This window comes from Artibeus jamaicensis, unplaced genomic scaffold, assembly GCF_021234435.1.
Source record: "Artibeus jamaicensis isolate MK-2021 breed Jamaican fruit bat unplaced genomic scaffold, CSHL_Jam_final contig_384, whole genome shotgun sequence".
NCBI classification, from domain to species: Eukaryota; Metazoa; Chordata; class Mammalia; order Chiroptera; family Phyllostomidae; genus Artibeus; species Artibeus jamaicensis.
This window is the reverse complement of record NW_026521810.1, coordinates 7,442,041-7,469,528: the sequence shown is the minus strand read 5'-3', so window position 1 is coordinate 7,469,528 and position 27,488 is coordinate 7,442,041. Positions and strand designations below refer to the sequence as shown.

At 50.6% G+C, this 27,488-nt stretch overlaps 1 protein-coding gene across 1 annotated transcript in view; it reads left to right on the top strand.

The window, feature by feature from the left end:
- Positions 1 to 1,141: 1,141 nt before the first annotated feature.
- The window catches only part of FAM178B (family with sequence similarity 178 member B), an 85,767-nt gene continuing 59,420 nt past the window's right edge, over positions 1,142 to 27,488 (top strand). The window contains exons 1-7 of the mRNA XM_053664673.1: positions 1,142 to 1,216; positions 1,404 to 1,825; positions 2,788 to 2,849; positions 4,793 to 4,900; positions 9,736 to 9,888; positions 17,633 to 17,744; positions 21,253 to 21,337. Coding sequence (XP_053520648.1) covers positions 1,171 to 1,216; positions 1,404 to 1,825; positions 2,788 to 2,849; positions 4,793 to 4,900; positions 9,736 to 9,888; positions 17,633 to 17,744; positions 21,253 to 21,337 — 988 coding nt within the window. The 5' untranslated portion in view covers positions 1,142 to 1,170. The remainder of the gene's footprint in view (positions 1,217 to 1,403; positions 1,826 to 2,787; positions 2,850 to 4,792; positions 4,901 to 9,735; positions 9,889 to 17,632; positions 17,745 to 21,252; positions 21,338 to 27,488) is intronic.

Here is a 27,488-nt window from a genome sequence, read left to right as displayed (position 1 = left end):
AAAACAAAACACTGTTTGGATTGCCTGCCTCTCCGCCACTGGCACCTGAAAACCATACCAGGAATACAGTCCCCAGGGCTGCCTCTGAGCCTGAATGATAGGAGGTTATGTTCAAAAACTAGGTTGTAATCTTACTGAAATTTAGCAGCTTCTTTCTTCATTGGACATTCCTCTGATTGTTGCTAGTTTTTGGTTGGATTCCAAAGTTCTGTATATGTTGATTCTGACAGTTTTTGCCAGCTTAACTGTCACTTTTGTGAAGGCATAGATTTGCCGGGTACCCTGTTCTCAGGTATGGACATTTTTACAGTTTTTTTTATATTGATAGATTGCCCTCTAAAATGAATAATTTATTTTACAGTACTAACAGCCATGCACGTCCTCATAGTAATGCCAACATTTGTTACAAATTTTAAATTTTTTGTTTATTGTTGAATAATACTTCATAATCAAATTGATTTCAATTTCAGTATTGTTGAGTATGAACCTTTGTTGAGTTAGTGTTTGTTTTTCTGGACACTGTTTCCTTTGATCATTAGACTCTTCAGCTTATTCAAGAATTAGCCTTTCACCTTCATTTCTGTTTATCTGAGCCTGGGCTTGATGTGATGAGACATGTCTGTGTAAGTGTCATAATCTATCTTAGTTGGGGACAGGCAGTCCCTACCACCGGAGGAGGCTTGTTGGATCTGACCCTGGGCCTGCTTAAATTATTCATTTATTGAACAGAAATGCACCGAGCCCTATGGTGTACCAGCCTGTGCTAGTGCTGGGGACAACCTTGCCCAGTCCTTGTGGGCAAACAGCTGGTCAGGCATGACACCAAATAAGCAAGATGCTCAGGATGTCATCTCAGAACATGTTTCCTGCTGAACCCACTAGTTTTAATTTTATACAGGTTTTTAAAATTGTTGATGTCCTTACCCTTGCTCATCACATCCTTGAAAGGGCGGTCAGATCAAGCCCCCATCACCTCAGCAACTTGAGCTTCATGGTGCACATGGTCAGTCCTTGGGTGGGGCGGGAGGGGGTTGCCCTCCCGGGTACCAGAGGTCCGGACCCTCCCCTCTGGGAACCTAGGGCCCCAGAACATGAGCTTTCTTCTGGAGGCTGACCTCACCTCACATGACAGACAGTTTCTTCCAGGACAGAACTCCCAGAAGTTTTCAGATGGCCAAGTCCCAGAAGACTGTGCTAGCCCTTCCTCAGAGAGAAGGTAGGTATCTTTCACCTGCATAGGTAGAACTCGCCGGAGGTTTGGGGCCACACGGGAATGGAAAACCCATGGCTAAGGTTTCCCATGCATCTTTCCCAAGCAATCCAGAGTTGTCCCCTGTCCTTACCCAGCATAATAAGATGGTGGTGGTCAGGTGAGAACACTGCAATACTCATCCTGTCCACAGGGATCAAGACAGCTGCCCCTGCCCCCATCCTTCTGCCCAACCAGAAGCACAGTGACTTGGACCATCCCCACCATGAGAGGATCTGCAGGCCCACCCAGTGCTTCTGCAGCCCCACCTCAACTGCAACTGCCGAGTCGTCGAAGAAGCCCAAGATGCAGGCCACAGGGGACATGTTTCCCACCAACTGGAGCCCCCCTCCTATTGAGTTCCTGACTCCAAGGGTTCAGCAAGCTGGCAAGGGGGCCCAAGCCCACAGGTGGGTGGGTACGGTGGGACCTCAGAGCCCAAGGAGACTGGCCTGCTGGGTGCCCTCGGAGTTGAAGCAGAAGTCCCAGGTCTCAGTCCCCCAGGGGAACCTGGCCTCACTGGAGGAGCTGTTCTGGAACACGGCAGGCCCAAGCCAGGAGGCTGCAGCTCCATTGGTGGGTACCTCCTCTCCTCGCCACCCATCTTCAGTGACCCTCCTCTATCACCCCCAAGACACCCCTTTTTGACACTCCTCCTAGGCTATATCCCAGCTGTCCTTCTGTGACCACTTCCTTTGGACCATCCCTCCTCAGCCATATACCTGTAATATCCCTGCAGTCCTTGGGCCCTAAAGGCTGGGCTACCCCTCTCCCTCTATTTCCACTCCTAACTCTTGCTAAGAGGTGGCTTGGCGGTACCAGATCTGGTGCCCCTCCTGCATGGGGCCCTTCAAGGCTTTCCCAGCCATGGTGGGGATTATGGCCCCGGAGAAGGAAGGACCTTGGAGCTGGGCCAGGGTTAGGCACAGAGACTCAGCTGACTGCGGTCCACTAGACTTAGATTCCTGAGTGGACACTTTTGTGATGAACTTCACAAGCAGAGCGAACTGCTGTTGCTAGGTAGATAGTGGGGACACTTAAGGAAATGTACTCTAAGAACAGGGCTTCGCTTGTCTCTGATAGCCTGAGATTGTCCGTCACTGAAATGGCCACCACCAGGGAAGTAATAAATTCTGCTCTAGTCACATGCCAGAGTGCCCTGAAAGAATTCCTTCAGTTGTCTCAGAAGGACTGACATGGAATAGCCCTCGAGACATACTGCGAAACGCAAAGGGCTCGGCGCAGGCTGGGGCGTAGGGTGCGCTGCCCTTTGTGTTAAGGTGGGGGCTGTGACAGGTTTCTGTCCACTCTTCTGTGCACAGAGTGTCTCTGACCTCATTCCGGGGCGGGGAGGGGGGGGCAGCGGAAATGGTTTACTAAATAACTTCAGGCTTTTAAATTTTTTTAGTCATGTGATTGGATTGCCTATTCAGAAAAGTTAACAAAAATAAAGGGTTTAATTTAGATTAAATTTTATTCTCCTTTCCCTCTACTTTGTCTTTCTCTTTCTTTCCCATTCCTATAACCTGTTTCTCCAGCTCACCCCTGGGGACTCACAAAGCTACATCAACAGCTTAGATTGCTTGCTGCAGGAGAAGAGGTGAGTTCAAGAAAGGGTCCATCATGGGGTGTCGCGTCTGTGGGGTTGGCAGTAATTTCACAGAGGTTGTCCTAGTCTAACACTCACATCAAATGCCTCTCGGAATAAAGCAGCCTACCTCCCCCCACAGTGTGCCCACGCCCCCCAGAGGGCCCTACATGCTTGAATTAATAATGAACATGGGAAACAGCAACCAGGTCAACAGGTGAGGATCATGGCCAAGCGGAGACCCCCACCCCATGTACAGAGCCCTCGTCTGGCTCCTCTTTTGTCTTGACTTCCTTCTGCCTAATCCCTGCTAGTTTGGGGAAGGGGAGAGTTAGTCTCTCAGGTGCCTTTCAGGAGCTGTGTTAGAAGTTGAAAAGGTGCTGGCTCTGACAGGCGTGCAGCCTGCCTCCTGCCTCCACCGAGATGTACCAGTTCCTGCTGCCCTGCTCTGCACCAACCCTGGAGCATGCTTTGCTCATTTCCCCATAGCACTTCATCGCTTTCACATCCGATATCTCCATGGTGTTGCAGTGAGCCTCACTTCACACAGAAGTTACTTTCTAAAGGCCAAAGTCACATCCAATCAGAATCAGTCCCTCGCAGAGGCCAAGATGGTCTTGGAGACACCAAGTCCTTAGCACTGGGAGGTTCTTGCTCTGCACGGGGCCCTGACCAGGTGCTGGATATAGAGATGACTGTGCAGCCCCAGCTTGCCTGGAAATTAACATGATTCCAGTGATTCCAGGGCCACAGAGATGCTATAGAGGGTCCTGGGATTGTGGCACCGGACTTGACCAGGGAATCAGGAAAGACTCCCCAGAGGTGTCCTTGTCCTTGGACCTCGGTGGATCAAAAGGTTTGGGAGGTGGCAGGGATGACCATACGTACAGAGGCGAAATGGGACTTGGTGGGCCTGAGCACACCAAGCTGGAAACCGTGCAGTCAGCGGCTAGCTGGAGGGGTCTGAACCTGAGACAGAGGTCCAGGCTCGAGGGGAGAAACCTTTGAGAACTGAAGACCAGTGGGCAGAGCCAGGGCAAGCACTGGGAGGGGCAGGACAAGGGCTGCCGGGCAGTCAGGGCTCCCTCAACAGCCCGAGGGACAAGGACAGAGAAGGGCAGAGCAGGGAAGGGAGTAGGGACTCGGCAAGATAAAGGTTGGCAGCAGAGCCTCTGGAGGGCTGGTTGAAGTGGGAAGTGAAGCCCTCAGGGGCTGTTGGGAGAAGTTCGGGCTCCAGTCTCTGTGGCTGAGGGCACAGGCTGGGGAGGGTGAGGGCTGAGCTGCGTCTGGAGGGCTGCCACCTGAGGCAGAGATGCAGGCCCAGCATCCCAGCTCTAGGCAGCAATGAGCACAGGGCTTCTCCCGGCCATGCAGCTGGACCTCAGGAGAAGCAAAAGGGCTAGCTAGACACAGGCCAGGGTGTGTTAAAAAGTGAGCAAATGCTCTGGCCAGTGTGGCTCAGTTGGTTGGAGCATTGTCCTGTAAACCAAAAGGTCGCAGGTTTGATTACCAGTCAGGGCACAAACCCACGTTGCAAGTTTGGTCCCAGTCAGGGCCTGTACAACAGGCGACCCCACTGATGTTTCTCTTCCCCTCTCTCTCTCCCTGCCTTCCCCTCTTTCTAAAATCAATGAGCATGTCCTCAAGTGAAGATTTAAAAAAAAAAAAAGCAAATGCCAAAATAAGGTACACGGACAAAAGCACTTTTGAAGGTTCATGGTGAAAATCGTCCTTTTTGAGGCCTGTCCGCCCCTCTGTGCGTGTGCACATATAACACTCAATGCAGCACAGCACCTCCCTGCAGAAAAATACATTTCTGAGGCAGGCGATGCAGCTTCCTGGTCCCTCCTTCCTAGGCCTCACCGTGTTCTGGGGGTCCCTACAGCCCAGTGACAGAGCTGGGTGACCCACCAGGAACAGCACTGACCCCATCGTCGGCTCTCATCTCCCTGCAGGGAACAGGCGCTGGAGCAGGAGCGGAAGGAGCTGCTCGCGCAGGGCTGTCCTGATCCTGATTCCTTGGATCTCGATGAGGAGGACCTGCCTCTCACACCTGAGCACAGGTGGGGAGGGTGGACACGGGGAAAGGGAGGGATGCAGTGGGGGCTTAGGTGAGGGGTGGGTCCCTAGGACTCAAAGGGGCATGGGGAGGATATGGGGCGGGGCAGGCGCAGGTGGGGAGGCGGGGGGGGGGGTACCTCTGTGCCCACATCTCCAGGCAATGGACTTGGTCTGCCACACTCTGGGTTTTGGACAATTTCAGCCAGTGATTTGTTTATCATTTACAAGTCCTCAGGTTGCCTCCTCTTCTTAAACCCACATTCATTAATCGATTCAAGAAATATTTATTCACCAGCTGTGTGTTGGGGTTCAGTGTGGGCCTCTGAGGACACAGATGTGAAACATGGCCTGCTCTGCCCCCACTGTCTGCCACATTTATAGAACTGGGTCTCTGGGGACAGTAACTGCACAAGACCAAAGTCTAAATGAAAACGCCTTTAAAGGGGAGAACAGAGCCACGTGACATTGTTCACCGTCCCTGTCTGGGGAAAAGCAGGTAGCCACTCTCCGTGCTGTTTTGCGGGTGGCATCTGTGAGCCCACTGGCTGGAGGAGGGTGGACTCGTCTGTGCCAGAGTCTCGGAGGCGCCCGAGGACCGCAGATGACTCCACCTTCAGGGTACCCTGTTACTAGCTCAGCCACACGCGTGTTTGTCCATCTGTCCATCCACTCATCCAACAAACCTCTACTGAGTGTCAACCCAGTGCCGGTGCCAGCCTCTGTTACAGACTCTGGGGACACAGCGGGAACAAAGCCAAGCAGACATCTCTGCCCTCATATCACTTGCTGTCAAGGCAGAGAGACTAATGGTGAACCCGCTGAATGAAGCTACGTGGCAAGTGCCAGTGAGAAAGGATTAAGTGGAGAGGGGGGCATCAGGACCGTGGGGAGGGTTGGGAGATTTGGATGAGGGGTCAGAGAAGGCCTCCGTGAGCAGATGACTTTTAGACAGATGCCTGAAAGGGTCTGCAAGGCAGCTCTGGGCCTGCCCCCACCCCCAGACCAGACCACGGCTGGTGTGCTGGGGAGCAGCCAGGGAGGGAGGGGGAGGAGATCAGCACAGGGGTGGGGGGTGGGGGGTGGCGCTCAGTAGGGGCTCCATGCCAGAGCTTCTCCTCTGAGTGAGCTGCCACCATTTGCCTGAACAGGATCCTCTGCCACCGTGCTGAGGAGAGACAGCGGGGACAGTAATTAAAGGAGTCCTGAAGGGTTTGGGCCTGAGCAAGCAGTAGGTTGTCATTGTCTGGGGCGGGGTAGAATCCGGAGTCCATTTGGGGGATTTTAGAAGTGGGATCAAGGAGGCGGTTAGGATGCTTTGTCCGGAGAGGCAAGTTTGGGAGTTCCTAAGTACAATGACACTTAAAGACAGAAAACTGAGTGAGATGACTGGGGGAGCAACTACCAGGGTGTCCAACCCACGGCCCACGGGCCACGTGCAGCCCAGGATGGCTATGACTGTGGCCCAACACAAAATCATAGATTTACTTAAAAGCTTTTTTTTTTGGTTATCAGTTTTCATTAGTGTTTGTGTGTTTAATATGTGGCTCAAGACAGCTCTTCTTCCAGTGTGGCACAGAGATGCCAAAAGGCTGGACACCCCTGCTCTACACAGAGAGAAGAGACAGGAGCCCAAGGGCAAAACCCAGAGGTCATCTAGGGGCGAAACCTCTAGGCCCAATGTAAACCTAGAGGTTAACATTGACCTTGACGAGAGCAGCTCTGGTGGATGGCTTTGGGCAAACCTGGCTGGGATAGGTTCATCAGAGAACAGGAGGAGCAGAGTGAAAGTGAAAAATGGGCAGTAGCTGAAGTGGAAAGTGGAGTCAGGTTAGATCTTTTCTGTCTGTCTTCTCCCTCCTTCCTCTCTTCCTTCCTCCCTCCCTCTCTCAGAAGCCGTGTGCTAAGGGGAAGCCAGGATGGGCTGCAGGAGGGGAGCCACCTCAGCTGTGTCACTGGGGGCAGGTTGCCTGCCTGTCCTGGCTTTGCTTTTCTGTAAGTCTGTGATGGTGTCCAGTGCTGGTCCATGCAGTGGCAGGTGACATTTGCCTTTGGCATCCACTTGCTGAGGCTGTCCACTTTGGGGATCCCCGAATGTTGTTATTGCCCAGAGATTATTACAAGTGGCACTTTGGCTTACCATTGATTGTTTTTGAAGTTTTTCTGATAATTGTCTCCGGCCTGAATCAGGGATGCGCACACGTAGTGGAAAGTTTATAAATGGTGAATATTTTAGGCCTTGAGGGCCACACAGTCTCTGTTATAACCACTCAGTTCTGCTGTGGTGGCAGGATCAGTCCCACAGATGACATGTCGATCGAATGAACATGACTGCTGCCGCAAAACCTCATCACAGAAACAGACGGGTCGGTGCAGACCTGGCCTGGACTCAGGGGCCCCTGCATTCTACCCGCTGCCAGTTCTCACTGCTCAAATCCAAGTGGCCAGATAGGCTGAGCACTGCGCACAGGCTGCCCAGGGTCCCCAGAGAAAGGTGCTGGGCAAGTCAGACCATGCATCTGAGTGCAGGTGGCGGGGCATGAAGACAGTGGAACCAGCAAATGTGGGCCAAAGGCCTTGGTGACATCAAAAGTGATGAAAGCACTCGTCTGTCTAAGTTGGGGCCTGTGGGTTTGGTTCCCAGGTTCCCAGTTGCCTTGGACTTGAACTTTTTAAAAATCTCTCTAGCAAGAATCATTATTCTAGTTCTTTAACTTTCTACTACATACATCCAGGGCTCCCGAAGTTATGGCTTAGATATTTTGAAGTCCTCACAGGTAGGGAGTTATTTGGACAACTGGCTTAAGGCAGAAGGAGTTTCAGGCTTTACAATTGCCAACAATTTTCTGGGCATATGACATTTTCAAGCTGGACCGTGAGAAAGCCTTTTTGACAACAGCCACTTTGAGGTGGTGGTTTTGATATGGGATCATTTTGCTGGGACAGTCCAACTCTCTACTTCAAAGAAAATGACTTTGTGATGCACAAAGCCAGCAGCCCATTCCCTTCCTGAGTAGGGTGTGGAGCATGGAGGAGCACAGGCCTGGAGAGGAGGGGCTGAGGCTGGGGCTGTTCACATCAGACAGACAAGTTGCTTGTGACCAGAAGTCATAAAACTGCCACAACTGCCCCTCAGAAAGGACCCTGAGCATCCTAAGCAGATTGTCTGCTCACACGCGACGGACCGTCTGGTAATTCTGAATGGACAACGTCCTATATTCTTTATTTCTTCAAGTTAAAAGACCTTATGTGCATGCTGGGGTCGGGGAGGGAGGACAGTTAAACCACAACAGCATCCTTTATCCTCAGTTCTGGGCTGCACAGGAAATCCTTAATTAGTTGAATGAGGGTCATCTCAGAACTCTGAATGACAGACGTTATATTTAATATCACAAAAGTCCCTTTGAACAGTGGTCTGGTGACAGAGTTAAGACCCTTTTACAGGTGAGCCTACTTCTTACAGACTTTTAATAATTTTTTAAATTGTAAAAGCAACATTGGAAGTCACAGTTATTCAGACAGCAAAGAAATGAACAAAACAGAAAACTATTTTAGCGTCTGTGTGTTGGTTTTCCCAGGCTGCTTTTGAAAGGCCACAGGATCAGAATCTCCCCAAGTCACCCCCTCACTGTGCCATTTCATCCTCAGGGCGACCCTGTAATGCAGGGGATTCCCTGACTCGGGGCCACCTCACGTGAAGCCAGCAGAGTTCGCCTGGCCAGCAGTGGGCAGCCCCTTCACTGCTGCCTCTGCAGGGCCGGCTGCGGGAGCCCCAGAGCCTCCTGGGAGCCCCAGGTGCTGTGGCCCTCCGAGTTCAGTCTCTGCCCAGCCGGGGGCCTGGGTGTGGGCGGTCCTCTGGTGAGAGGAGGGGACGAGTACCCACAGCTGGTTTAATTTGTTGCCACTGTTACTGTAGTTAAATGTAGTTAAGTGCATTACAAAATCCAGCAGAACACAGTTGTGTGAAGTAAACAGGAAGTGCCTCCTCTTCCCCAGTCCTGTTGCCCAAGGCTGACCCTGGATCAGAGTTGCATGTGTCTGCTGGGAGGGGGGGGTGCTTCGTGTATTTATGAACGTGTGTGTACCTACACATGTACACACACTTCCCATTCTGCAGCTGGCTTTTCCACCCACCTCTGTGGCACAGAGTTACCTCATTCCCAGGAATCATCCCAGCTACCTTCCCCTTCCTGTTCCCCCTTCACTGGGTCACTAGCCCTGACAGTGTGCGCCTGCCGGCATAGTTAGATTGTGTCCCCTCCTCTTTTCCCTCTCGTCCGCTGTCCGTGGGCCCAGCTCTGGTCTACTTAGTCAGCTCACAGAGCAGGTGGGGCCCAGGCATCTGCATTTTAGCAGCTTCCAAGGGAGTCCTCCTGATCACGGAGCTTGAGGACTGCTGCCCAGAGGAAGTTTGGGCTTCTTCAAGGTGCAGATGCTCTCCCTGACCCTGGATGACCCATGTCTCGGCTCTGTGGCCCATTCACCTGCTGCAGGGTTCTGGGAGGTGCAAGGGCAGCCCACACCTGATTCATCCTCCACCACCTGGCACCGGCACATGGCGGACACTCAGTGAACACCGGAACTGAAAAGAGCCAACAGGTGGCACTGGGCTTTGTAACCAGGACCTCAGGCTCCTGGACTGAGGGAGGAATCAGATGTACAACAGAGTGGAAAGAGTTCCACTCTGTAGCTTGTAGCTTAGTCTGTAGCTTGTGGGCTCTTTCCTCCATCAGTAGGTGGCGCTGTCCCTCTGGTTCGGTACCCCCACCCCCACCCCCAGACCCCAGCTGCAGACCAGGTGCGCCTGTTGACCCGACTCTCCCATCCCTTGCTTTGCCAGGGAGCTGGTGGAGAGGTTCTCCATGTCCCTGCAGGTCATCCCATCAGTCCACCCCGGAGAGACCACGTTTCTACCCAGGCGCCACCCCCTGCCTTGCATCCTGGACTATTCACACATGAAACCCCGTAACCACCTGGAGGAGCTGTTCCTCAGGTAAATGTTTGTGTGGCATGACCAGGCCCCTCCCTCATGGGGCCGTGACTAGGTGCACCCCAGAGGAGGAAATCCAAAGCTGTGTTTGGCCCATTTGGCTGTGTCAGCTTTTAGAGACAGAGATGAAACAGCCATGCATGTCTAACAATAGTTAATTTTTTTAACCTTGCATTTCAGCAAATATTAGACTGTGCATTTACCTACTCACATTGCTTTTCCTCCCACATACCTGAGTTTCATGGAATAACTTTAGTCACACTCATGCCACCTGCTTTTGGAGTTGTGTCTCCATCTACACAGGAGCCACTTTCTGGGCCATCAGCAGTTTTCCGCCACGTCAGCATCACCGCCATGTACTCATTCAAGACACTCTGTCAATCTGTGTGTGATGCTAACACTGAAAAGTTTGTCCCCGGCCATGATTTATGCTGGGTATAACATTAGGACAGCTTGTTCTTCTCTTGGAAATAAATGTATGATCGTCATCACATAACCACTGACTATGTTTCTTTTAAGGGCTTTAAAAAAAAACAAAACTTTATGACAGTAATGTCCACACTCGCAACTGTGAGTCCATACCGCTAAGAATGAGAGAGAGAGAGAGAGAGAGAGAGAGAAGGCCCACAGGATTCAGTGCGGCGGCCACCCATGGGGCACCCATGCAGGCCGGGGCACCCGATGACCCGCACCAGCCTGCGCAGGTGCCCCTTCAGCTGCCTTGGACTTGAACACAGCAATCTTCTTTTTTGCAGCTATTCAGGGCTTTAGTATATCTATTCCATTCATTCTAAATCCACCTTATTTTATAATAGATAACATTTTGATGTGTTTCCTTTAGAACTGTACATCATGGAAAGTGCGAAGCACACGCAACAGTAGAGAGGACAGTGCAGTGCACCTGTGTGTACCTAGCACTCAACTTCAACAATGACCAACTCAAAGCCAGTCTAGTTCCATCTCTACCCCTGCCCACTAGCATTGTCCCCTCAAGCTGATTTCTAAGCAAACCCAGACACATATAATTTCATCTGTACGTGCTTAGTTTGTGTCTCTAGAAGACAGAATTATTATTTTAGACATTACATCAATACCATTATTACACCTAAAAAATAGTAATGTCTTAATATCATTAATATTAGTCAGTGTTCAGATTTCCTTAGTTGTCTTATGAATGTTTTCAGATGTTCAAATCAGGATCTAAACAAGGCCTAAACACTGCAGTGAGGGTGATGCGGCTGCAGAAACCCCGCTGCCCTGCGTCAGTGCCAGGCACAGGCCGCCCTCGCCCTCGCTTTTCCTGCTGTCCGCGTTGTTTCCTGCTTTCCCCTATTACAAAGTGTAGCACAGAATGTTCTTATATCCTGACACAGAAAGGTTTGTCTGGAGGCCTGGGACACACCCCTGGATGTGACGTGAGTGATTTGGCCTGAGTAGATGAGTACTGATAAAGGTTCACTTTGCCAAATTGAAAAGGCATCCAATAAAGACATGAAGAAAAGGAGGGAAAGGGGACTTCCACCAAGATGGAGGCGTCGGTGGAAGCACTGCGCCTTCTCACACAACCAAGTTTAAAAACAACAAAGTTTTAACAACAAAAACACAGCCAAACCACAGAAAATTGAACTACACGGAAGTCTGACAACAACAAACCCTTCAGCCAAACCAGTAAGAGGGGCAGAGCCAGCAGCGGAGTGGGGTCGGGTAGGAAAGATCCACCGGACCAACCGGGGCACGCAACACAGGCACACAACCCAGGTGCGCCAGCAGCCATAGGCGGATCCCAGGTGTGGAGTAGCAGGTGGACCCACTGAGGGCTGACCACGGTCACACATTCGAGCGCAGATAAACAGGTGAAGGAGCGAAGCAATGAGACAGACCGTGCAGGCCCCAGTGGCGGAAAGTGGCAGAGGGGACCACCATTGTCCCTCTCTGACCCCGCCCCCACACACAGCATCACAAACCAGCAACCTGGGTAGCCTCTCTCTGACCCGACACCACATATAGCATCACAAACCAGCGACCTTGGTGGCCCCGCCCTGGTGAACACCTCCTTGTACGTTTTGTAACAGGCACAAACAGATCAAGACATGGCTCAAGAACACCTCAGAGCCCCAGAGCCAATAAATCTAAGCGATGAAGAACTTTCAGATGCACAGTTCAGATGCACAGTTCAAAACACTGGTGATCAGGATGCTCACAGAACTGGTTGATTATAGTCACAAATTAGAGGAACATATGAAGGCTAAACTAATTGAAATGAAGGGTAATGCACAGGAAACCAATAGTGATGGAAAGGAGACTGGGACTCAAATCAAAGGAGTGGACCAGAAAGAGGAAAAACATGACCAAACAGAAAAGGATGAAGAAACAAGAATTCAAAAAAATAAGGAGAGGCTTAGGAACCTCCAGGACATCTTTAAACGTTCCAACATCTGAATTATAGGGGTACCAGAAGGGGAAGAGGAACAGCCATGAGTGGAAAACTTATTTGAACAAAGAATAAAGGAGAAGAACTTCCCCAATCTGGCAAAGGAAATAGACTCCCAGGAAATCCAGGAAGCTCAGAGAGTCCCAAAGAAGTTGGACCCAAGAAGAAACACACCAAGGCACATCATAGTTACATTAGCCAAGATTAAAATGAAAGAGAGAATTCTAGAAGCAGCAAGAGATAAGGGGACAGTCACCTACAAAGGAGTGCCCATCAGACTGTCAGCAGATTTCTCAAAAGAGACCTTACAGGCAAGAAGGGGCTGGAAAGAGGTATTCCAAGTCATGAAATCCAAAGACCTACAACCAAGATTGCTCTATCCAGCAAAGCTTTCATTTAGAATGGAAGGGCAGATAAAGTGCTTCCCAGATAAGATCAAATTCAAGAAGTTCATCATCACCAAGCCCTTATTATATGAAATGTTAAAGGGACTTGCCTAAGAAAACAAAGATAAAAAAGATGAACAGTGAAAGGACAGCAAACTCACAGTTATTAAGAACCACACCTAAAACAAAAGCAAACTAAAAGGACAACTAGATCAGGAGCAAAACCATAGAGCTGAAGATCACATGGAGGGTTAGCAACAGGGGAGTGGGAGAAGGAGAAGGGGGGAGAAGGTACAGAGAATAAGTAGCATAGATGGTAGGTAGAAAATAAGATGGGGGAGGGCAAGAATAGTGTGGGAAATATAGAATCTAAAGAACTTGAGACACGTGGTCATAAACTAAAGAGGGGGAATGGTGGGGGAGGGGTGTGCAGGGTGGAAGGGAATGAAGGGGGGAAATAGAACGGTAATGGCATAATCAGTAAAATAGATTTAAAAAAGAAAAAAGAAACAAAAGGAGGGAAAGGGAGTGAAGGGAGAAGAAAGGTAGTGCAGCCAGAGAAAGGAGGAGGCAGTGAAGGGCTGGGCGGGAGTAGAGCAGGGAGGACAGGAGAAGGAAGGCGCTTCCTGAGTAGCACCATGGTTTGTGCCAACAGCGGGGTTTCTGTCCCGGGCTGGATGAGCCTCAGGAAGTGTCTGACAGATGAGCTGGCCCGTGGAGCAGCAACCTGGATCCGAGCAGCCCTGCCAAATGGGACCAGGTGGCTGGCCGGCTTCCTTGGAGGAAGGAATTCAGGCCCTCCTCCCTCAAGCATGCTAATGAGCATCACGGGCCCCACTGCCAGTGCCTCGAATTTGAGGGGCTCTCTGGAGGGATGCCCTGCACATGGTCAGGTCAGGGGCCCCTGCTATGCAGTGGGTAAGGGCTACTTCCTGAAGGTCACCCGTTTAGCCTTGGAGTCATCTTTTATTTCCTGTTTTTGCCAAGGACTTCAAGTTCAGACACAGAGTGGGAGATACTAGTCCTTAATAATTATCCCATTGTGTTTAGCCAGAAACAACATTAAAATGAAGGGAGAATAAAAGATCACTTAATCTCTCAAAAAAGTAATGTTACCCTTTCTTGTCATACAAAACTTTAACACTGTGTGATTACAGGTAATATTAATTTTCCTCATTATACTCCTGTGTTTTCCAAACTTTCTATAGCGAACATGTATTATTTTTAATCATTTGAGGGAGAGAGAGAGTGAAAGCAGTTTTTCAAAACCTCTTCTACGAATAAAGTCACTTCTCCCCATTCTGTGAAAAGGAGTGTTATCTTTCCCCCACTGTTCTCCGTGGGAAGCCCTGGCACAGAGCAAGCGACCTATCCAGCTCCAATGGCAGAGCGAGTGAGGGCAGCCCCAGTGTCTGAGCCCACGTCCTCCCAGACTGGGCCTGCGTAGGTTTCTGGGCAAGAACGCTTCTCCCCGGAGCCCACTGCTATGGGATCGGAGATGGCCCGGGCCATCCCCTCTCAGTCACTACCCAGCTGGATGTGTGACCTCAGGTCAGTTCCTCGGGGCCAGTCACATGCCTTTATGACAGAGTTGGTGCCGGAGCTGGCCCTTCTCCTCCTCCCTTGACCACAGTTCAAAAGGAAATCCGGTCACCTGAGTGGAAAAGCTTCAGGACTGGCCCACTCAGGGCCAGGAGGCAGGAGAAGCTCCAGGGAAGGGGGGCCTGTCTGCCGACTTACTCCGTATGCTCTGCTGGCCCTGCAGGGTGGGGGTGGGGGGATCCTGTGGGTGACGTGTCTGCAGTATGTTCCCAGGTCACCTGGTGCACAGGCCGGGGCCTCTCTCTATGACCGCCTCAGCAGGAGAACCTAGCCAAGCTGTGTGGATGTCAGTCCCTTGCTTTGCCAGGACCACCTCCCTCTCCTGGCTGCTGGGGTCGAGGCCTGTGAAATAAATCTAGCAGTTCGAGTCGGGCGGACAGGACTGAGCCGCCCAACGGGCTGCAGCTGTCCCTGAAAACAGCCCACAGGCAGGGTTGCTGCTGCGGTCTCTGATTCCGACTGGGCAGTGCTGCTTAATTCTAACAAAGGAAAGAAAGAAAAAGAAGAAAAGCAGGCATGAACACTCTGAGCGTTACTGGTTTCTGTTCTGCCGAGGCCTTTAAGCTCTCATTTGAGTCACTTGGCAGGGGCACAGAAACTGATACTATATAAACAGCCACACTGGTGTTTATCCCTCCACCATCGCTTGGGATTTCCAAGGCATCAGGAGAACTGCCCTCTGGGACGGCTGCCCTGAGACGGGTGGGGAGGGAAAGACTGGAGGACTCTCAGCCAGGTGTCATCAGGAATGGGAGCCCACACCAGTGCCCTCTGCATTCCCCCCTTGTTTGTGCAGTTCCCCTTTTTGGCAGTTCTGACTGGCTGCTCCTTGTCCCGGTGAGAACCTCTCTCACTGGGAACCCCAGGGTCAACAGCTGGGGCTTTGTGCTCAGCAGACCTGGGTGGCACCTGCTGAGACAGAGGTTCCCTCCGCCCCTCTCACTCTGGGTCCTCTGACACTCCCAGCACAACTCCGACCTCAGCGCTGGCTCAGCTGCAGACACCAGCACCCACTCGGACCCAGTGTCTGTGCCTGTGACTTGCCAGCATGGCAAGGGTTTTCTCAAATTTAATGGCAGCTGATTCTGTGACCCAAGGGTTTTGAGCACACACCTGCTGCCCCTTCCCTTTCTACTCACCTTCCCCACCAGGTGCTTCTGTGGGAACCTTCCCTCTTGCTCAGGTTGGGCAGTGTCTGCAGGAAGGCCCTTGTGCCAGGCTGCAGTTATACATATGCCATTACCTTGTCCCTTCCACTGATGGCAGTAGGCCCGTGAGTCCAGTCTGCAAGGTGAAGTAGCATTTGTGACCCAGCCCGCGGGGGAAAGTTCCCACATCTCATCCAGCCTTAGGCACAGAGTTCCCAACAGCCACTCACTCCAGGGCACAGCTGAGTCACCCTTTCTGCCATCTCTTGCTGCTGGTTACAGATGAACCCTAACTTGGCCTCTGTAAACTCAGAGGCAGCCTAATAATTTCTGTGGCAAAAAATGTACAGAAAGGTGGGCATAGCAGCACGGAGACATTGCAGCCGGGGTGTCTCTCCCTTGGAGCAGCAATCGGAACTGTGTCCATTGAGCCAAAAGGGGCTTGTACAGTCTCTTCAGAGTCCCTGCAGCACCAGCCTCTGAGCCACACGGCCCCTGGCCACATCCTGCCAATTTGTGAGGCCCTGCAGACACTGTTTGCCTGGGTATTGTCTGCCTTCCGGGCCCTGTACTTGAACCCTGCAGGCATTGTGGGGTCAGTCCCTGGGGGTGTCCATGTGACCAAGCGTGGAGCTGAGCAGAGCCCACCACAAGCCCTGGGGCACACACATATTTGTATGTGCAAATAAAGGTCTGTTTTAGAGCGATCAGCTTCAAAACACAAGAAAAAAGCCGCCCTCTCCTCTGAACTTAAATGGCTTGGAAAAAATATATACAATTAGTAATTGCCTGGACACGCTCAAGGAAACAGCGAGTTGGCTTGGAGGAGAATCTTTGTTTTGGAGCATTCTGTTCCTAGCAGATTAAAATATGTCCTTTTTAAAAAAGAGAAGAAAGCTGGGCTGACCAGTGAGGAAATTTCTATCTGGAGTCATGGTTTTAAATGCTGTCCGAAATATTCTTTGCATGGGTCTGGCCATTATAAAAAAAATAAACACAAAATTACATTTCCCTTTCCTGGAGTCCATGTTAATTGCCTTTACGACATTATCTAGAGAGAAAAGGAGCCGTCACAAAGTGCAGCCCTGGGAGCGCCCTCCCCCAGACCCAGCCTCCCCCGGGATGAAGGAAGTCCTGCCAACCCCCCAAAATGACTTCTGCAGCCCCTTTCACCAGAGGCTCTAAAACCCCATGGAGTATTTCAGTAGCTGGTTCACAGGGACCTGGGATCCTGTAGGTCACCATGACCAACCGGCACACTGTAGGGCTCCTCCCCACACCAGCAGTGGGATTTTGAGAGCTCCTCTTAGTGGGCAGAGGCCCCACAGGAGCCTGTCATGAGGGGAGGTGCAGGCTCTGGCCACAGGCCCGTAGTGACTCTGAGTGCGGTCCCCCCCCGGACGCAGGGCCTTCGCTGCTCTCGTGGTTTCTGAAGCGTCTCTGCAGCACCTCCTTTGTGATTTGCTTCCCAGAATTTCCCCATCCTGGGCACCTTTCTGTTATTTCTCAATCTTCTCAGGTGTCCCTTTTGTTTCAGAAAAACACAGGACAGGCAGAAAAGCCCTGTGTAATCAGAGCCCAAACACTGGCTCACACGGGCCCCATCGGTAACTCTGTCCCCTGCCACGGTGGGGCCCTGGGCTGAGACCTGTGACTTGCGGATTCTCCCCTCAGCTGACTCAGATCCTCCAATCAGCCTTGGTAAACACCTCAGTCTCCCCTTTGTCCAGTGGAAAGGACCAAATGTACCACCCGGTCGTGTGCTTAAAACTGTAGGATGTGTTCATGGGAGCACGTGATTCCGATGATGACGTGAGTGTTTTTTCCTTCTGACAGCTGTTGCACCAAGGGCTCACCAGAGGGAGGGAGAGGAAAAAAGAGAAAGAAACATTGATGTGAGAGAGGCAACGATTGGTTGCCTCCCACATGTGCCCTGACTGGGGATCGAACCCACCACTCTTTGATGTACGAGATGATTGTCCAACCAACCAAGCCACCCAGCCAGGTTGCAAGTCATTGTCTCTAGCAGTGACTGATGTGATTCAAGCATCCTGGTGAAGCTGAAATATGAGAATCACCCCCAGCCCCCACCTCATTTTACAGAGACTGGTGTGTGTGTTAAGGAAGGCTACCAGGCCACTGGTGTGGAGCCCCCTAACCTGACTCCTCTGCCCCCACAGCTCCCCTCTGGCCCAGCAGCTCTCCTTTCTTCGAGGCGGCCTCCTGAGCAACCTCTACCTTCAGGCGCCTGCACCCACCTGCCCTGTACCTCTGCTCCAGTGGCTGTTCCAGGTGAGGAATTCAGGCCTGCCACTAGGTGGCGGGAGCGTTCTGGCCTGCAGCCTGGCGGGCAAGCCAGGAAGGGGGAAGGGCTGTGGGGTACGGTTTTGGGGTGAGTGTGTCTGCTGAGTTTGTCCCAGCTAAAGGAAGAGGAGGGAGGAAGGCCTGTGATGGCTGAGTCAGAGAGGTACTCGGATTACCCCGTGGTCTCAGTCTACCCCTCACCCGGGGCATGTGCCTCACAGGGTGCTGCTCCCTCTGGTACCAGAAGTCTTCTCTCTGGTACTCCACTGGTGCTTCCATGTGTCCCAGCTCATCTCTGCTCCATGTCACAGGTCCTGGCTCAGGGTCCACCGCAGCCCTGTAGCACCTGGAGGTGTGGGGGCCCTCATGAATGTCAAGCTGGGGGTGCTCAGGTGTCTGAGCATTTGCCTTCCCCTGTAGAGGTGCAGGTCAGCTGGGAAAGCCCAGAGTAGCTGCCGTAGCTCCCCGTGTTTTTTCCCTGCTCATGCTGGTGGAACATTGCACTTGGGAAACTGCATTCTTCCCGGTCCTGAGACCTTCATACTGAGAAAGACGGTGAGGAGCCAGCAGGGACAGCCCAGAAACCAGCTGCTGTGGTCTGAATGCCAGCCTTGGCACCCACCCAGGGCCATCCCTGTCTGGGGAGGGCAGGTCGCAAGTTCCAGCTGGTCTCATTCCTGCCACTTAGAGCCTGGATCCCAGCTGTAAATTAGAGCCGGCATGCAGGGTGGATTGTTCAAGGAAGTCGGCTTTGGCCGATGGGCTGCCTTCCAGAATGAGCCCTCCAACTCTCTCCTTCCCATTGCCCCTCCCTGCCCCAGAAGAAAAAGACCCCCGTGGTGCCTGGGGCTCCCATGTGTGGCTGTTGCCCTCATCCCTCCCCCAGGCCCAGCAGGATTATACGCTAGTAACAGGGAACAGTGTGGCCATTCTTCTCTGCCCCCATCAGTGCAGCTTCTCTGTGCTCCACGCACACAGTGTATGACAAAACGCACAATCGGGCATTGGAAGGCACAAAGGGCTCGTCTGAGACATCGCCCATAGAGGGTCCTTGTGTGACCCTGACACGGCGTGGACTGCCTGGGGAGGAGTGAGCCAGCCCTGCCCTGTCTCTTCTCCCACTTCTGTCTCCCCAGGAGGGACCATACAGCAGAGGAGCCTGCCCTGAGGCCACACAGGCTGTGTGCATTTCCACCCCTGCCACTTCTTGCTGTGTGACCTTGGGCAGGTTATCTAGCGTCAGCCCTGTGCCTGAGTTTGCACTGTGCAAACTGGGGCTGAGAGTCCCATGAGGAAGTCCTGTGGCCTGTCTTGTTTTTATGGTCCCCCCCAAGGCTCTGCCCTGGGGCCTGGGCATCTCCCAGAAGGAATGTTTGTGCAGAGGGTCCAGTTCTCCACCTTCCAGAAGGAGACACCAAAGCTCCCCACTCCCAGAACTGGGCCCAGATCAGTGAAAGGCTGCCTTTGACCTCGGGACCCTGCAGGCAAGTCTCTGAGCAGCATCTTTGTCTCTGGAGGGGAAGGAGGAGCAAGGCAGCACAGTGACCATGTGACTATCATATGGCCAAACTACAGACCTTCCCAGAATGGACTCTGCCATTTCACTTCTGAGGTGTTGGTTTTCTTGCCACTTGTAACAAATGTTTCCTCAGTAACAGCAGCATCCATTCATTCACAGACATCGATTGAAGATTGGCTGTATATTGAGCTCTAGGGTTGGAGAGATTTGGGGAATGGTGTCCCAGGTGCATATCTAGAATGTGGCCGTGGTGCTCAGCATACTTCTGAACCCTGCTGTTACGTGGACTCTGATTGCAAGGGGCAGAAATCCATGGGGCTCCCTGAAGCTGCTGGCGGGATTCGTATAAAGGTGCAAGGGTGGAGTCCTCAGGAGGAGCAGGAACCAGAATGGAGAAGGGTCGGGATCCTAGGACAGGCCTCGGCTTTTTTTTACTCTGCAGACTCCATGGCCATTTGAATTCTCAGGAAAGAGAGCCTGATTGGCCTAAGAGGGGTTAAGTGCCCCCCCCAACCCACTCCATCCAATCAAAGACAGTGGTGAGCAGGGTCACTGGGCAGCTGAACACCCACCTGTACCCCCGTGGTTGACTCAGAGCTGGGGGTGGGTAAGCAGGGCACACCTCCCCAAACCTGCTCATTGGACTGTTTGGAAAGAATCTCCCGAGGTCCCACGGGGACCAGGCCCTGTGCCAGCCCCCTTGCCCCCCCCCAGGGGCTTCCTCAGTGGGGTGCACAGTGGGCATTGGGTGAACAGACTTTGGCCTTCATGCTCAGGTCACTGGAGTCCTAGTGTGTACTGACCACAGCTAGGTTAGTCTAGCTGGGGAGGTGGACTAGAAGCACATAGCATATGCTCTGAATTTATATTCTTGTTGGGAAATGATCAAATGTCCAGCTGTGAAGAAGTTAGGGGAAGTAAGAAAAGGAGGAGGCGGCAGAGTTCTGCGGTCGTAGGTCAGATCCCAGGAAGCTGACCCTGAGACGTGGTTTCCCAGCAGATTTCCGGTGCGGGGGCTCGTTCCCAGCAGCCGCTGTGGGAGCCAGGGAGAGCAGCGGGCCTGGGCAGAGGCAAAGCAAGTGTAAGAGGATCACAGCCAGTCCTACGGGGGCCTCTGGAACTGGGGTGACCCATTAGAGTTGAGCCAGTGGAGGCAAGGGGCCTGGCCGAAGCCAGTTATCAGACAAAGACCTGCCTGAAGCCCTTGTATGTAATGCACTAAATTCAAATTTGACTAAGGTGACGTCCTGAGGTCTCCTTCCTGAAGCAGGTTTCTCTGAACCTCCAGGGCAGGAAACGGGGGGAGGGTCAAAGGCGTTCTGAGTCTCTTGCTCCTTGATGAACAGCTTAAAGTCACTATCCCAGAAAACAGCTTTAGGGTGGCAAAATTTGGGTCCCTTCAACCCTCAGACTCGAGGAGCCTTCAAGTTAGGATCCCAGTGAGTTTGAGTCAGGTGGGTGACCTGCCACCCCCACAGCAGCCCAGGTCGAGTTAGGATCTGCCCTCAGTCCCGAGGACCTCCCGGCGTTGGTGGTCTCAGATGACTCGAGGTTAAGGCACTGACCTGGGAATGATGGAGGATCACAAAGAGGAACTGGCCTGTCTGTCATTGTTCAGCAGACTTTCAAGCTCCTCCTTGCTACACTGGGCCCTGCCCTGGAGGGGCGTGGCCTTGACCACGGGAGTGAGAGACAGGAGCACAAGATTCCTTCACAAGGAGGTGGACAGAGCAGGAAGTTTGAAGTCACATAGACCGGGATCAAATCCTGGCTTTGTGACGTAAAAGCTCTGTGACCCCGGGAAAGTTGCTTGATCTTCTGAGCTTGGTTTCCTCCTCTGTAAAATGGCAATAATGACACTATCTTTGTACCATATGGACTGGTGAGGGTGAAATGGGAATTGTTTACTGTGGAGCAGTAAACGTTTACTACTGTTACAACACAGGAATGACCCAGCGAACCTGTTTCTTCTCCTAGCTGCTGACATGGCCTCCAGACACTTCTTCGAGAGCCTTTGACCTCCTGTGGGATCTCAGCATGGAGAGACTCCTCTGTCAGTCTGGTCAGTGCTGGGGTGTGGAATGGACACTTTCACCCCAAGTGCCCGAGCTCGAGAGCCTGGATAGTACACAGCACCCAGTCTCCCTGGAGCCTGGCCTGCAAGGGACGTGCCAGTGGGGACAGCACGTTCCTGGGATGTGGAGACATCAGACCATCTTTGGCTCTGGCTCCCAAGTTAGTAAAAAGCTGAGCTAACAGGTTCTGAGGGAGCCTGATCTGGCCTCAGATGCATATCACGGCCACCAGGTCCAGGCTGACCTCACAGACAGACTGCTGGGATCCTAGAACAGTCTGGAGGGCCAGTTCTCTGGATTTAAGGGCATAGTTCTTTCTGAACACCTACACCAAAGCAGGGATGCCTCTGGGTCGAGTTAACCACAGGGGGCCTGAAGCCCCAACCAGCACCCCGCCTGAGCTCATGAGGTGTCAGTGGAGCCCCTGAGTTTGGTCTGGGCTGGAATGAAAGCTTCACACCCGTACCTTGGACCTGACATTTAAGGGGTGCCCTTAAGTCATCTTTACACTTCAAGGGGTTCAGAGTTCACAGAAGTGATTGATTTTCCCTTTACTGGCTGTGCCCTTCCCAGGCTGTCATCATTTCATACCTGAACCCAGACACTTTGGCACCAAAAAAATATCCTGTAACCATTTGAAAGTTGCTTACAGTGAGAGGGACTCACAGGTGTCCAGACACCGCCTTTGCTCACTGGCTATAGTCTGCCCACCCTCCCACCGGAACGCTAAAGGCATAGCTCTCAAGGCCAAGGTTTGAGACCTGTGATGTGCACCGTTGACGCCCTGCCTGCCCTTTGAATTTCTGCTTTTGTGCCTTCCTTGCTTAGGGAGTTGGCTGAGCTGGGGGCCAGCTGTCAAATAAGAGCATTCCATACTCCTGACCCTCGCCCCTTCCCCGCCCCCAGGCCTAGGCCCCTCTGAGGTTTTCTGAACAGCACCAGTCTTGGCATCCTCTCCCTTTTCATAACCTCTGCCCCTGCAGCAGGGCTGCCCTTTTGAGAGCCCCCAGGGCCACCTCTGCAGCATGCCTGCCCTTTTGGGGAACAGAGGCCTGCCTTGTCCTGCTCTTCTCCTCCAGGCAGTGGTATGTGTCTCCCCCCAGAGAGGCAGAGGGGGATGTCCCACTCTTCTTTGCTTCTTGCCGCAATGTCCTTGATTCACTGCCCTCCATCAAATGGGCCAGGAACCTGCTCCTGAGTTCCCAGTTGGCTCAGCTCTGCTCCCTCGACTCCAGAGCACTTCTCATGCATCATGCTGGGGTTCTCTCTCCCTCCCATTGCAACAGAGACTGGCCTAGAATTCCAGGTCCAAGGTGGAATCTTGACTAATTCAGAGGAAGTCAAAGACCACATCCACAAAAGAACTGTAAGCAGGCACTTGAACAGACAGCAGCATTACTCACAATAGCCAAACGGTATCCACTGATGGATGACTGGGTAATAAATGGTGTATATACATGCAGTGGATCATCACTCAGCCTTGAAAGGAAAGAAAACTCTGACATACATTCTACAACATGGATGAACCTGTGGACATCATGCCTAGTGAAATAAGCCGGACACAAAAGAACAAATACTGTATGATTTCATTTATACGAGATCTTTAGTGCAAACAATAGGCACAGAAAATAGAACTGTGGCTGCCTGGGAGTGGGGCCGGAGGGCAGGGGGAGTTAGTGTGCACCGTGCACAGGGTCTCGCTCTCAGCCTGGGGGCGGGTGGCGCAGAGGCTGCACAGCAGGGTGAACGCACTGAACACTGCCGAACTCTGCACTTAAAAAAGGTTCAGAGGCGATGTTTAAGCATATAAGTTTATGTTATATGCTTTTTACCATAATTTAAAAAACAAATAAAACAGCCACATTCAGAGCCTAGAGCCAGGTGCCAAGAAAGAATCTACCAAAAGCTGGAGCTGAACAGACAGCAGCATAGACCGCCACTCCGACCGCCACCGTGTTCTCCCAGGACAACAGTGTTCAGGGCAAAGAGGAGAAGAGTAGAGGATAAAAGGTCATCACTTCTTGTACTTTTCTCTCTTTTTTTTTGGTACATGCTTTGCATTTTGTTTCATTAAACAGAACTGGAGCCCAGGCTTTAGAGGATATTTCCCGTATTTTCTGACCCTAGTGCCCTTTGAGCCCCTGGTGGTGTCTGAAGGATTTTTGGTTCCATGAATCCTACTTCCCCAACATAGAATCTAGGACACTTACTTTTCCACCCTCCTTTCAACTATTTGAATTTTTAGTTGTGGAATTTCCATTTAGTTCTTTATTCTTTTAATAGTGTCTCTTTCTCTACTGGGGTCTCTCGTTCATTCATTCAGTATGAGTGTGTTGGCGTTTACCACCTTGAGTGTATTACAGCAGCTGCTTTAAAACCCTTGTCTCTAATTCTAACATCTGAATCATCTGATTCATCACATGGAAAATTAAGGATGAATGTGAGCATTTGTTTAGAATAACTAAAGAAATCATGGACCAAAAGCTGGACCTTGGGGGATCAGGTCTCTTTCTCCTAGATCTCTTACAGACGTGTCCGACCTGTGGCCCACGGGCCACAGGCAGCTCAAGACGGCTGTGAATTCGACTCAACACAAAATTGTAAATTTACTTAAATCATTTTGAGATTTTTTGGTGATTACGTGTTGCAATGTATTTGATGTGTGGCCCAAGACAATCTTTGTCTTCCAGTGTAGCCCAGAGACACCAAAGGTTGGATGCCTCTGCTAGGACATTTCCCAGAAGTGTTCCCGCACAGAAGCCTGCGGTTGTGCCACAGCTCCTTTCCTAACCTAGACCACTCCCAGGGTCGCAGGCGAGGGGCCCGAAGCTCACCTTCATCAGCTCTACGGTTAATTGGCTTCTGCTCAAATAGCTGCTCTTGTTTCTGTTGCCTGTGGCTAAGCACTCTGACTGCTCCAGTGGCCACCCTAGACCAGTCTCTGGAAAGGTAAGCGGGATGGTGTGGCTCATCTGCTGCCATGGGCCGGCTGTTCCTGAGCAGAAACCAGAACAAAACCCAGCTTGTTTTACCAGGAAAGGAGAGGAGCGTGGCTCTTGGGCAGGCAGTCAGCTGCCATAGCCAGAATGTGGATGTTTATGTGAAATCTCCTCGTGGTAGCTAATTCAGTTAAAAAACAAAAGCAAAAACTCCTACTGTGAACCCATCTGCAGACTCTTTTTGACTGTAGATGGTATATAGCTCCACTGATTTGCAGCCTTGGGAGGAGGATTCAGGTGCAGAGAGATACAAGGGAAGCGGAGAACAGTATAACACAGAAAAGGAGGTGGAGAGAGTGGGGCTTCCTTTCAGGGGGCAGTGCACAGGGTAAGATGGAACATTAGGGGCCAGAGCTCAGAGCACAGTGGGGCCATTGCAGACACAGTGAAGCTTAATATTTGGCAAAACCAGGACAAAATTATTGCTGTTTTAGACATAATTCACATACTATATAATTCACACTTATCAAGGGTGTGATTTAGTATGGTTCAGATTTGTTCCACCATCACCACTATCTAACCCCAGAGCACCTCACCACTTCATGCCCACCTGCAGTCAGTCACTTCTCCTTCCCACTCTCCCAACCCCCGGCAACCCCTAGTCTATACGTTCTGTCTCTGTAGATTTGCTTGTTATGGGCATTTCGTATAAATGGAATCCAGTTGAGTCTGGATTATTTTACTTCACGTAATGTTTTCAAGGTCCGTGCGTGTTGTCCTATATGTCAGTACTTCATTCCCTTTTATGGCCAAATAATATTCCATGGTATGGATATGCCACATTTTATCCATCAGTGGATGGACACATGGGCTGTTTCTACTTTGGGGCTATTGTGAATAATGCTACTATGAACATTTGCACACAAGTTTTTATGGGGACATATGTTTTCTGTTCTTTCGGGTACATACTGAAGAGTAGAATTGCTAGGTGACATGCTAATTCTATGTTGAACTTTTTTAAAGGACTGCCAAACCATTTTCAGAAGAGGCTACATCACTTTACATTCCCACCGGCAATGTGTGAGCGTCCCACTTTCTTTCCATCCCCGCCAGCATTAGTTACTGTCCCTCTCTAGTGGATGTGAAGTGGCATCTCACAGTGGTTTGGACTTGCCTTTCTCTAACGACTAAGGGTGTGGAGGGCCTGTCCATGTACTTATTGTCCATTGGTGTGCCTTCTTTGGGGAAACATCGGTTAAAATGCTTTGCCTATGTATTTATTGAATTTCAGGAGTTCTTTATATATTCTGGATACTAGATTCTTACCAGATATGTAATTTGCAAATATTTTCTCCCATTCTGTGGGTTGTCTTTTTTATCTCTTGATAGTATCCTTTGATGCACAAAAGTTTTAAATTTTGATAAAGTCTAATTTATCTGCTTTTTCCTATTGTTGCCCGTGCTTTGGGTGTCAAACACGATACCATTGCCTAGTCCAAGGTTATAAAGAATTTCCCTTATGTTTTCCTCAAAAGGTTTCTCAAATTTTTTAAAAACTGATTTTAGAGGGGGCGGAGGGGAGGTGGCTGGAGGGATGGTCGATTCTTCTGTGCGCCCTAAGCAGGGCTCAAACCCACAATCTTGGAACATCGGGATACACTCTAACCAGCTGAGCTAACCTGGCCAAGGCTCTTCTAAGAGTTTTATAGTTTTAGGTGTTACAGTCAGGTCTTTGATCCATTTTAACTTGATTTTTATGTATGCTGTGAGGTAGGTGGTTCAACTTCATTCTTCTACACATGGAAATCCAGTTTTCCTAGCACCATTTGTTGAAAAGATTGTTCTTTGTCCATTGAATTGTCTTGCACCTTGTTAAAAATCAGTTGACTATTGATGTATGAGTTTATTTCTGGACTCTCAATTCCATGACATTGATTTATACATCTATTCTTATGCCAATACCCCAAATTCTTGATTACTGTAGCTTGTAGTAAGTTTTGAAATTGGGAGGTGTGAGTACTCCAAATTTGCTCTTTTCAAAATTCTTTTGTCTACTTTGGAATCCTTGTATTCTGTATGAATTTTAGCATTTGCATGTCAATTGCTACAAAAATATCAGCTGAGGTTTTGATGGTGATTGTGTTGAATCTGTAGGTAACTTTGGGTATTTTTTAAAAGATTTTATTTATTTATTTTTACAGAGAGGGGAAAGAAGGGAGAAAGAGAGGGAGAGAAACATCAATGTGTGGTTGCCTCTAGTGCACCCCCACTGGGGATTTGGCCTACATCCCAGGCATGTGCCCTGACTGGGAATTGAACCAGTGACTCTTCGGTTTGCAAGCCAGCACTCAGTCCACTGAGCCATACCAGCCAGGGCTGGGTATTATTGACATCTGAATAATACTGAGTTTTCCCATCCATGAACATGGAATATTGAAATATCTTTAGTTTCTTTCAGCAGTGTTTTGTAGTTTTCAGTTTACAAGTCTTATATTTCTTTTGTTACATTTGTTCCTAAGTATTGTATTTTTGAGGCTATTACATATGCAATTGTTTTCTTCTTTTTTCTTTTCAGATTGTTCCTTGCTAGAGTATAGAAATACACTGTATTTTTGTATATTGACCTTGTATCCCGCAACCTTGCTGAACTCATTTATTAGCTGTAATAGTTTTTTTTAATAGCAGAATTTGGTTTTGAAAGCAAACATATTCTTGTGCAACTAATTGCTTGAAAGACATGACTCATGTTTCTTTAACAAACATGCTTCGGCTGTGCCAGTGCAGGACTGGCCAGTGATGCTAGTGCTGCGCATACCGACTCTGCAGCAGTGCCTGGAGCAAGGGAGCTCCATCAGTGAGATGAGATGGGACCCTTCAGAAGAGGCGTAAAACATGTGGAGGTTCTTTCCCATGAGCTTCCACCACAGTGTTGTTCATTCTTACCTACCCATTCCATTCTCTAGCAGCTTCTAAGAATTTGTGTAGGAGAGGGAGAGTATAATAAAATAAAATGGCCCTGGCCAGTACATTCTTTGAATATTTTTTAAGTAGGCGAGAAATTCAGCTCTCCAAACAAATTAGTTTTATTTTCACGAGCAGTGCCTTTGGACACTTTGTCTTTCCTTGTTGGGTCAGCATGTTTTTCCCTTTGTCCCCACGGCGATAGTATTGTAGTCACTGGGGCTTTGGGACTGTCTTG